At 39.4% G+C, this 12,140-nt stretch overlaps 1 protein-coding gene across 1 annotated transcript in view; it reads right to left on the bottom strand.

The window, feature by feature from the left end:
- Nucleotides 1-11,037: 11,037 nt before the first annotated feature.
- EDAR (ectodysplasin A receptor) overlaps nucleotides 11,038-12,140 on the bottom strand; it is a 40,956-nt gene continuing 39,853 nt past the window's right edge. The window contains exon 11 of the mRNA XM_023732242.1: nucleotides 11,038-11,360. Coding sequence (XP_023588010.1) covers nucleotides 11,038-11,360 — 323 coding nt within the window. The remainder of the gene's footprint in view (nucleotides 11,361-12,140) is intronic.

Raw genomic sequence — 12,140 nt, 5'->3', positions numbered from 1 at the left:
TGTTGTCCTTTTGAATTATTATCATTATTTGATTCTTTTAAACTCAATTTTATCTATCTCATTTGGTTTAGATTGTTTTTGGTATATCTAGATTTTGTACAAATTGTATCCCACTTGACTTTCCAACTATGAATTTTGTAATTAATGGTTCCAAACACTTAATAATTTTTACCCTGTTAGCCTGGTGATTTAAATATTTTTATAATTTACCTCAAAATAAGGTCCTGTCAGCTCCATTATATTCTGGAAATATATGAATGCAACATATTAGACTGAGTCAGTCCTCTTGACTTGGAGATTTAGTCAAAGTAAATAAAGTAAAAGAAGGAATATATGGTTAAAAAAAAATTTATAGCAATGCAATTTATAATAGAAAAAAAAGGTCCCAGAAACATGTTATGTATCTAAGGGTAACAGAGCAATAAGTTTTGAGGAATTATTATGCAAACATTAACATAGCTGTCTAGACACATGGAAAAAACTAAATGAAGAAAACTAAAAAAAAAAAAAAAAATGTGTTGTATATTCACTCTTAATCCAACTATATATAAATTGTTACCTTTAAGGGAAGAGGCCATGGGTGGAAATTTCTTGATATAATTACTTGATTAATAAGCACCTTCCTACAAGAAGTGGCAGGCACCTGGGATGGTGCAGGCATAGGGTGGTGTTCCTGGGAGCCCTGCCCTTAGATGATGAGTTATCTGGAAGATATTCCTGGCTGGAGAAGGTTCAGAGCAGAGCTGCAAATCTAATTATATGTTTGGGAGCTTGGATTTATGAGGAAAGACTTAGTGAGAATTAAGTAAGTTTAGTTTGGCTCAGTTGCAGATCTGCACATCTCTGAAACAGTGTACTCCTTAAGAGAGGGTCATAACCTTGGACTAATACAGAAGAACAAAGGTTTTAAGTCAGTAACAATATCTTCCTAGAATATAGACAATTCTCATTGAAGAGGGAAATCTGGGACAGTGTTGTTTGAAACAGTATGAAGTAGATTAAAACATCTATAAGGAACGGCAGTTGGGCTGTCCAGTCCTCAGAAACTCAGCAAGATGTTGCCAAGTCTAGTATCTATGATTCAAAAGAAGACAGAGCAGGGGAAATAATGACTGGAGCCTGAAACCCCATAAAGACTGGGGGAGTTACTTTTTCCAGTCTTTTATATATCTTCTCACTTCATCAAAATGATGCCACAGTAACCATTGGCCAATGTTCTAACTAAAACCCAAATAACTTTTATGTGATTGTACTTTCTGGTGGTGGGGTTGGGTGTGGAGGGGCACCCAGCCTTTCTCTTGCCCTCAGGGTGTGTTCTCTTGTTTGGGCACCGTCAAATTTGAATGTGGGTCATTCATGACTTTATATCATATCTAAAGAGTAGGGTTTGTTGAAATCACCCCTTTCCAATGAACTGCTTTTACTTTTGTATAAATGTAGATGATTGTGTAATTGTGCCTTTCCTGTTTTATTTGACATTATTGAATAAGAAGGACCACATAAGTTGTTGACTGAATTGAAGAAATGCTTAACACATAGCAAGTTCCACAGGAAGTCATGTTTCCATAATTGCATCTGAGGCCACACACAACTTGTGAGAGGTTACATTTTAAAAGCCCCTACTAGTATCATGGAGGAATCTTGGTTATTTTCTTACACCAATCCTAAAGTGTTTACTGTATAAAGGCCTACAGACATCTTTACCCTGACCCTAGAAGATGTAATGCAGTTTTTGTTTGTTTCTTTGATGTAATGCTGTTTTGAGTATTGTGTTTTTTTTTATCTGTATATGTGCTAAACTTTGAATCACTGATGAGTTTAGGAATGTTTTCTTTTTTCTAAGATATTAACATCATTTAACATTGAGTTATATGTAGATGAGAAGGTAGATGATTTTAAAAACAAATCCAGTCTCAGCATTGTAAGAGATTCTTTCCAGAGTGATGTCAGTGAAAATGGTGGAGTAGAGAGCTCCAAGTGCCCGTTCTTCCACAGGAACACTGAAAAAATGAATACCAGCGGACAGAATCAACTTTGTCTGATATCTGCAAAATAGTAAAAAATTTACAGCCACCAAGTGAATACTGAATCAAGAAAAAAGGCAGCTTAAACATGACACTTAAGGAAACCTCTGTCAAACCAGTAGCAGACCACAAACTAATGGAACAGAGACTTAAGAAACCATACACAACAAAAAATAGTTTTTAAGAAATAGTTTAGAAGTCACTAAACAAACAAGCAACTACAACCAACAGCATGCAACAACAACAAACCCCTGAGGAGAAGGAAGAATCTAATTACCAGATTTATTACATTATAATATTCAAAGCATCCAGCTTTCAACAAAAATTATGACATATGCAAATAAACAAAGTATGGCTCATTACAGAAAAAAAAGAAATGAACAGAAACTGTCCCTGAAGAAGTCCAGACATTGGCCTTACTAGACAAAGACTTTAGATCAGCTGTCTTAAATATGATCAAAGAGCTAAGGAAACCATGGGCAGAGAACTGAAGAAAATTAGAAGAATGATGTCTCGCCAAATAGAATATCAATAAAATGATAGAAATTATAGAAAGAAACCAAATAGAGATTCTGAAGCTGTAAGGAGCAATAACTGAAATGAAAAATTCACTAGAGGGTTGCAACAGTAGATTTGAACCGGCAGACAAAAGAATCAACAAACGTGAAGATAGTCCATTGAAATTATCCAGTCTGAGAAGAAGAAAGAAAAAAAGAATGAAGAAATATAATCAGAGCCTAAGAGACCTGTGGGATATCATCAAGAGTACCAACATAGGAATGATGGGAGTCTGAGAAGAAGAAAAGAGAAAGGGGCAGAAAGAATATTTGAAGAAATAATGGCTAAAAACTTGCCAAATTTGGTGAAAGACATGAATCTACACACCCAAGAATCTCAACAAACTCAAGTACGATAAACACAAAGAGAGCCATATTGAGACACATTATAATTAAACTGTTGAAAGACGAAGAGAAAATCTTGAAAGTAGCAAGAGAGAGGTGACTCATCATGTACAAGGATCATTAATAAGATTAATAGCTTATTTAGTAACAGAAGGCATGAAACCCAGAAGGCAGTAGAATGAGAAATTTAAAGTACTGAAAAAAACAAAAACAAACAAAAAGTCAACCATGAATTCTATATGCAGGAAAACTGTCCTTCAAAAATAAGAGAGAAATTAAGACATTCCCAGATAAACAAAAGCTGAGGAAGTTTGTCACTAGTAGATCTGCCCTACAAGAAATGCTAAAGGGAGTCCTTTGGGCTGAAATGAAAGGATACTAGAAAGTAACCCAAAGCAATACAAAGAAATAAATAACACTGGTAAAGGAAAATACATAGGTAAACATAAAAGCCAATATTGTTGTTTTTTGGTTTGTAACTCTTTTTTCCTCTATATGATTTAAAAGATAAATGCATAAAACAATAATTATAAATCTATGTTAACTGGTACATAATGTATAAAGTTACGACAATAACAACAAGGGAGGTGTGGAGCTGTATAGGAACAGATTTTATATACTATTGAAATAAGCTGGTGTTAATTCAAAGTGGATTGTTATAAGTTTAAGATGTTAATTGTAATTCACAGGATAACCACTAAGAAAATAAAAAATACACAGAAATGGAAGTGTGAAGGAAATCAAAATGGTACACTACAGAAAATCAATTAAACACATGAGAAGGCAGTATGGAGGAAATGAGGAACAAAAAAAATATGACATATAGAAAACAAATAGCAAAATGGTAGAAGTCCTTCCTTATAAGTAATTAATTTAAATGTAAATGGATTAAACTACAGAACAATGTTACCTATGAATATTGTCAACAAGATACTAGCAAACTGAATCCAATCACATATTAAAAGCATTAGCACCATGACCAAGTGAGATTTATCCCAGGAATGCAAGGGTGAACATCGATTGATGTAATACATCACATTGATAGAATAAAAAGGGTGAAAAACCCACACATGATCATCTCAGTTGATGTAAAAAAATTCATTTGACAAAATCTAATAATACTCTTTCATGATAAAACAAACAAACAAAAAACCCCAACAAAACAAACACTCAACACTAGGAATAGAATGGAACATCCTTAACCTGATAAAGGACATTTATGAAAATCCCACATCTAGCATCATATTTAATGATGAGAGACTAAAATCTTTTCGCCTAAGATCAGGAGCAAGACAAGGATGCCCACTTCTGCCACTTCTATTCAGCATCATACTGGAAGTTCTAGCCAGAGCAACTAGCCAAGAAAAAGAAATGAAAGGCATTCAGATTGGAAAGGAAGAAGTAAAACTGCATAAGCAGATGACACAATCTTATATATAGAAAATCCTAAAGAATCCACAAAATAACTATTACAGCTAATAAACAAATTTAGCAAAGTTGCAGGATACAAGCTCAACACCCAAAAAGCAGTTGTATTTCTCTTCACTTGCAGTGAACAATCTGAAAATAAAATTAAGAAAACAGTTCCATTTACAATAGCATAAAAAAATACTTAGGAATAAATTTAACCAAGGAGGTGCAAGAGTTGTATACTGAAAACTATAAAACATTGCTGAAAGAAATTACAGAAGAGCTAAATAAACAGGAAGACATCCCATGTTCATGGATTGGTAGATTTAATATTGTTAAGATGTCAATATTATCCAAAGCAATCTATAGATTCAATGCTATCCTTATCAAAATTCCAACAGCCTTTTTTGCAGGAATGGAAAAGCCAATCCTAAAATTCATATGGAATTGTAAGTCAACCCATATAGGCAAAACAATCTTGAAAAAGAAGAACAAAGTTGGAGGACTCACAGGTCCCCATTTCAAAACATATGATACAGCTACACTAATCAAAACAGTTTGGTACAGGCATAATGATAGACATATAGACTAGTGAAAGAAAATATTTGCAAATCATGTATCTGACAAGGGTCTAGTATACAGAATATACAAAGAATTTGTAAAACTTAACAGTAAAAAGAAAAAAACAACCCAACTAAAAAATGAGCAAATGACTTGAATGAGCAGTCCTTTAATGGCTAATAAATGGCTAATAAACCTATGAAAAGATGCTCAATATCTAATTAGTCATTCCAAACAAACAAACAAAAAACCCAAACTCATTGCTGTTGAGTCGATTCCAGCTGATGACAACGTTATAGGACACAGTAGAATTGCCCCATTGAGTTTCCAAGGAGGTGCTGGTGGATTTGAACTGCAGACCTTTTGGTTAGCAGCCTGAACTCTTAACCACTGCACTACCAAGAAACACCAAACCAAACCTGTTGCCATTGAGTCTATTCTGACTCATAGCAACCCTATAGGACAGAGTCGAACTGCCCCATAGGGTTTCCAAGGAGTGCCTGGTGGATTTGAATTGCTGACCTTTTGATTAGCAGCCGTAGATCTTAACCACTACACCACCAGGGTTTCCAACTGCACCACTAGGGCTCCAAATAGTCATTAGGGAAATGCAAATCAAAACCACAATGACATACCACTTCACACTCACCAGGATGGCTACAATTTAAAAAATGGAAAATAAGTATCATCAAGGATTTGGAGAAATTAGAACCCTTGTACATTGCTAGTGGGAATATAAAATGGTGCAGCCACATTGGAAAATATTTTAGCAGTTCCTCAAAAAGTTAAATATAAAATTGCCGTATAATCCGATTCCACTCCTAGGTATGTACCCCAAAGAACTGAAAACAGGTATTCAATCAAATATTTGTATGTGAATGTTGATAGGCAGGGTAGAGCATCTCCAGGGGCCTGGAGGCACAGGGTTTAGGATTAGAGGCGTTTCTTCCAAGTTTAGGGTTACTTGCTTTCCTCTCCGGGAGTCCTGCTGCCCATGGCCATGGACAGCAATAATCTGACCACCAGTATTTTCTCCAGTTGGACTGAATTCTTTTTCTTTTTTATGCTGAAACTTTAATTATTCTCCTAGTAGTAATTATTGTAAGACATAATTGTCTCTTCTACCTGAATTCCATGTAGAAAATTCTTTGCAGTTAAAAACATAACTTTAAATAGCTTTATTAGTTTTCATACCCTTCAGGATTAACTAACAATAATGGTCATAATAACTAACATTTCTTGGACATTTTCTGTGCTAGATGGAGTACAACTGCTTTGTATTTATCACTTAACTTCATTTTCACAAGTCTAGTATAATGTAACAGATATTATTATCCCCATTAGTAAAAAGGGAATCTGTAAGATAAGGAAACTGGAGCATGGAGAAGTGACTTGAAACTCTTCTTAAAAGAATCCTAGGCAGAAGACTTGAGTCCATTGGAATATTTTCCCTAAGTGAAGTAGTTATCCTATGTAACTGATGCAGACCAGTATTACAAAAATAAGAAAGAAAAGAACTTGTTTAATTGGACCACCAGATAACTTTCAGGTTTAGTAACAAGAAGCCATCACTGTTGCCAAAGTGAATGACTCTGTAGGAAATGTTAAAAAAAAAATCTGAGCAAAGTCATGTATGAAGAGATGCCCTCCAGTTCAAAGTTGGGGGAATCATGGCTTGCTCTGCCACAACCAATTTGGATCACTGAGGATGGAGGCAGAGAGCAGAGTTCATGTGCCTACACAGACCAGCATCTGAGGTGGGCTACCCTGTCAGAGAGGTATAGATCAGGCTTGTGTTGAGGTTAGTTGCTGCCAAGTTGGTCTCCAACTCATGGTGACCCCATGAGCAATGGTATCAGACTGTTGTGTTCCATAGGGTTTTTCACTGGCTGATTTTCAGAAGTAGATTGCCTGGCTTTTCTTCCTAGTCCATTTTAGTCTGGAAGCTGTGCTGAAACCTGTTCAGCATCACAGCAACACTTAAGCCTCCACTGACAGATAAATGGTAGCAGTGTCTGAGGTGCATTGGCTGGAATTAAACCCAGGTCTCATGCATGGCAGGCAAGAATTCTATCACTGAGCTACCACGTAGGGTGCCTAAGCAGTTCCACCATAAGCACATTAGAACTGACCCCCTCCAGGCCAGCTTTGCTCTTCTTCTTGGAAACTCCCTGTTCATTCTCTCTCTCCTAATCCCCAGTGGGAAGCCTGATACTGCTTACTTTAATAAAAGAGACCCAGCTGGAAAGTACAACTTGACACACTATTGCCCCTGAAGTTGTTACTATGTTCTACTTCACAACCATTTACACCTGTTGTGGTTGGTATACTAATGCCCCCTCCTCCAAAGTGTCCATGTCTTAATCCCTGGATCTTCTGAATACGTCACCTTATAAGGCAAAAGGGACTTTGCAGATGTGATTAAATTAAGGATCTTGAGAGGGGAAGATTATCCTGGATTATCTGGGCAGGCCAATGTAATTACAAGGGTTCTGATAAAGGAAAGAGGGAAGCAGGAGGCTCAGAGAAGGGAATGTGGTGATGGAAGCAGAGGTTGCAGTGATGTGACTGCTGGCTTGGAAGATGGAAGAGTCCACGAACCAAGCAATGTGGGCAACCTCTGGAAGCTGGAAAAGGCAAAAAAACAGATTCTCTTCTAAAGCTTCCAGGAGAAATGCAGGCATGCCATCCATTTTAGACTTTTGACCTTCAGAGCTGTAACTTAATACATTCATATTGTTTTAAGCCATTAATTTTGTAGTAATTTGTTTCAGCAGCAACAGGAAACTAATATACCTGTGGAAGTTTGCATCATCTGTCCCAGCTTTTTACCCTTTTCTATACCCATGCCGTGCCCTTGGCCATTTGACTCACACAAATGGGTGGAGTCTATTTTTCTACCCTTGACGGTTGATTCAACCATGTGACTTGCTTTGGCCAATAGAACAAGATAGAAGTGCTAGTGTGCCAGTTCTGAGGCTAGGTCTTAAGAAACTGTGTTTTGGCTCTCTTTTGTGATTCTGCCATCGCTGTAATTAGGACACACCTGGGCTAGATCACTAGCTTCAGGAATATGACAGGCAATGGAGTGAAGCTGCCCCAGGGAAAGTGTTCTAGCAAGCGGTCGCCCCAGCTGAGATGCAGATGCATGACCAAGCTCAGCTGAGATCAACTGAGCCCAATCTAGATCAGTTGACCCCTACTGACCTGAGCTATAATAATGATTGTTGCTTTAAGCCGATGAATTTTAGGATGCTTTGTTACACAGCACTAGCTAAGGAATACAATGCCTTATAAACTAATGATGGCAACTCAGAAAGCAACATTCCAGGTGGTCTTTACGTGATCTCACTGTAATACTTGCCTCGGCTGAATGAATGGCCCAGGCCGTAACCGTTTAGGCAATTCTCACCTGGCTGCCCCCAATCCTATAGCCTCATCATACATGGTGTAATAACCAGGAAACAGAGCAATCAGATTTTCTCCACTCACCCACTCCCATCTCCAAAAGAGCTCACATTACAACAGTATTTAGATATTATTTTAATTTGTTTATTGAGATTGTAAAATATAATAAGTTATATATACAGAATTAGACAAAAATATTGACAACTAAGACTTCACTGGTTAAGGGCCACAGACCCAGCCTGGGGTGTTTTCTAAATGTGTGTAAGTATAGCAAAACAATGACTGTCCCCACACAATGGCAGCTGGAACTCCAGCCTTGGTCAGGCTCATCATCATGATGGCCACACCAATTCTGAATTCCATAATGTAGGTTAAAGCTCCATCAGAGCAAACCCTTCCTGGATTTACTTCTAAATAAGTAAAAGGCAAAGGAATATGTAACAATATAAGGACTAGCTCCCTAAATGGCAGTTTGAGAGTTAATGAAACATTGTCTGAGGCCTGCTGGCCCCTGGCCCCAGAATACTAATAGCGTGAAACTAGGCAAAACCACCCAGTCTGGACAGTCATTCCTTCTCCTTCACTGAAAACCTTGTTCTAAGGAAGGTGCTAGCTGTTATCCTGGAACGGTATGCTAATCACATATGACATTTGTGGTCTTATTAAGGGAGAGGCTCTCATCATTATCACAAAGCAGGGGGAAAGGGACTTCAAAGAGAAAGTAAAAGGATAATTAAGTTTTGCTGTGGAGTAGTTAGCTTTTAGAATATACTGAGCAGGTTCTGAAAAACAGCAGCAAACAGACAGTCAATGATGATATGAAATATTCAGAACCTAATTATGATCCTATCACAGTATGTTCTACATACCCACTGCCATCGAGTCGATTCTGACTCAGAGCGACTCCATAGGGTTTCCAAGGCTGTAAATCTTTATGGAAGCAGACGACCACATCTTTCTCCCGTGAGGCAGCTGGTGAGTTTGAACTGCCATCCTTTCTGTTAGCAGCCGAATGCTTCAACCACTGTTCCACCAGGGCTCTTCAGAACCTAATTATGGTCCTATCACAGTATGTTCTACATACACTGGTTTACTTGTTGGCTTTAAACAAATGACTGATTTCCTCCCACCCCCGCCCCCGCCAAGCATTTACTCAGTCATGTGACTTGCAATTTAAAAATATCATTTGTTTTAATTTAGTAATAACGGCAGTCAAACCTATCACTAGAAGACCTCAGCAGTGAACTCTACATTCACCCACTGGTGTGATCGCTGCTCTGACTCCCCAGCTCTTGGCAATTACTGGTGAAATAAAGAATCTGCCAAGAACTGTGTCAGTTTATTCACTTTATCTCTAAATGTTATGTCTCATAATCACAATTACTGTGAAAACTCCAAATCCCAGCCTTCCTGTTTTTCTTCCCATTTTACTTGACAATTCACACTGTATTCACCTCCATGGAGCACCTCAAAAACCTTGCATTTTCTATGTCTCCACTTCCTTTTTGCTCACCTGACCCTCACTTTCTCTGATTATAAAATCACAGACTAGCAGAGTTGGGAGGAAGAGAAACTGACTCCTAGGGAGCGAGAGAAAATTACCCAAGCTGGCACACAGAGAACCCGGGTTTCTGGACTCCAAGCCCAGAGCTCTCTTCATTACACCGCAGGTCCCACTTTTCAACGACTGGCTCAGCAGACCTGGAGTCAGAAACTCGCACGACCTGAGGCTCATCTGGAAGTCTTGAATACTCTTGAAAACTAGAATGATGCATGGCTGAACCCTCAGGAAGTTGTCCTTTCCCTTTCTAAGCAGAGTTTACCACTTATTTCTGCTTAAAGCAAAAACACAGCCTGGCACATTATAATTTAAACTACTTATGTCCTTGAGCGTTGCTGCCCCCTCAAAAGTCAACTCTGACTAATAAGGAGTATGGAAAGCAATTCATTCAGCTACCAGGTCTAGGACTCACAGAGTAAATGAAATCAACTGTCACACAGATCTACTTGATGGACAAATACATGCCTTGCAGGCCTATGACAAAAAACAGGCCACAGGGTGAGCTCTTCCATTACTGACTGGGAGGGCTGTGGGAAATACGAATGACCTCAAGGACAGGTAAAGTTATGCCAATGAAACCATGTAGGATCTTAACAGACTTGTCCTGAACGTGAAACAACACAGCAGGTGGGGGGCCTGTGTTTTGTAGCCATTTGCCAAAACTTGCAAGTTACTCTCTCCATGAGCAAGCCCTCCTTCATCGTCCCAGTGGGAAGCCATCTCCTTCCCTTAAGGCTTTTATTACTTTTCTTCGCATCCGCTCATTCAGTTTGTAGACATGTCTTAGGTCGCCCACAAGACTGTAAACTCCTTAGAGACAAGGATCAGATTTCTTCACCTTTGTCATCCCCACATTCTTTGGTTCATCTGGGTACCACTCAGCACTGTCTGTAGAATGAATTAATGGCTGGCTAGATGAATAAATATTCATCCTGCCTAGTGAGGTACAGGTGAGTAGTTGGGAGTACCCAGCTTTAACCCTTTATCTTTGGTGAGATGGGAAGATAGGCCTCCTTTCCTCTTGCTCCGTAGAACAGCCTAAGGTAGACCCTGGTGATGTACCAGAAAAAGCCTTGATTCTTGTCAGTCTGTTGGCACCGCTCACAGCTCCAGAGCCCTCAGTTAGGTCCCTTGGCTCATCCCAAGGAAGGACAGTTCACCGTCACGCCCCTTAGGATGTAGCGGATGGCTGGGGGGCAGGGGGCACGACCCCAGCCCACTCCAGTATGTCTGCACACAGGGACTCCACGGCATCCAGCCGCTCGATTTGCACCAGTTTTGTGAGCAGCTCCGGGATGCTGTAACCTGCTGTGCTGATGCGGTCGAAGAGCTGCATGCCGTCCGTCATGCCCCCGATCTCATCCCTCTTCAGTCCAAAGCTCTCGGCAAGGTGGCGCCATGTCTTCACGACAGCCTTCTCTGAGTTGTATGTGGAACTGAGCATTCGGCTGGTCTTCTCAAGGCAATCAAACGGCAATTCTGTGGGGCTGAGACCTATGGAGAGCGAGGGCCATGGTCATACGTCACTAATGACAGCCAACAGAAGCTCAACATCATTAAAAATAGTTTAAAAAAATTTTTTATATTGTAAAACAAAACACAGATTCAGAAAACTATACACAACAAATGCATAGCTTAAGGTGAATAACACCCGGAATTTTGCCAGCCACACAAGAAGACTCCCCATGTGCCCCAATCCTAATAATAACACGCCCTCCTTCCAAAAATGAACATGATCTTGACTGTTACAGTAATCACCTGAAGACCATTTTAGCAGTCTCCAAAGCCTGTAATTCAGACTACCCTTGGTTGGATAAACCCTGCTTCACATGGGGCTGGGGCTGAGGAGGAATTTCAAGGGAGAGTAACACATCAGTAATCACCATTATGGAGAGTGTTTTGAATGACAGCCCAAAGTCTGGGTCATCTGAACTAAGTAACTGCTAACTTAGTGGTCCATTGGTCCTCAACCCTCGCTGTACGTTACACTCACTTGTGGGGCATTTAAAATAACACCGATGAATGCAAGCGGCCATCTAAGATGCATCAATTGGTCCCAACCAAAGAACACCAAAGACACAAGGGAAGTATTAGCCCAAGAGACAGAAAGGGCCACATAAACCAGAGACTTCATCAACCTGAGACCAGAAGAACTAGATGGTACCCGGCTACCACCAATGACCGCCCTGACAGGGAACACAACAGAGAGTCCCTGACGGAGCAGGAGAAAGGGGGGGTGCAGAACTCAAATTCTAGTAAGAAGACCAGACTTAA

Source organism: Trichechus manatus, unplaced genomic scaffold (genome assembly GCF_000243295.1).
Source record: "Trichechus manatus latirostris isolate Lorelei unplaced genomic scaffold, TriManLat1.0 scaffold00004, whole genome shotgun sequence".
NCBI classification, from domain to species: Eukaryota; Metazoa; Chordata; class Mammalia; order Sirenia; family Trichechidae; genus Trichechus; species Trichechus manatus.
Note: the sequence above shows the minus strand (reverse complement) of the source record. Positions and strands in the feature narration are given on the sequence as shown.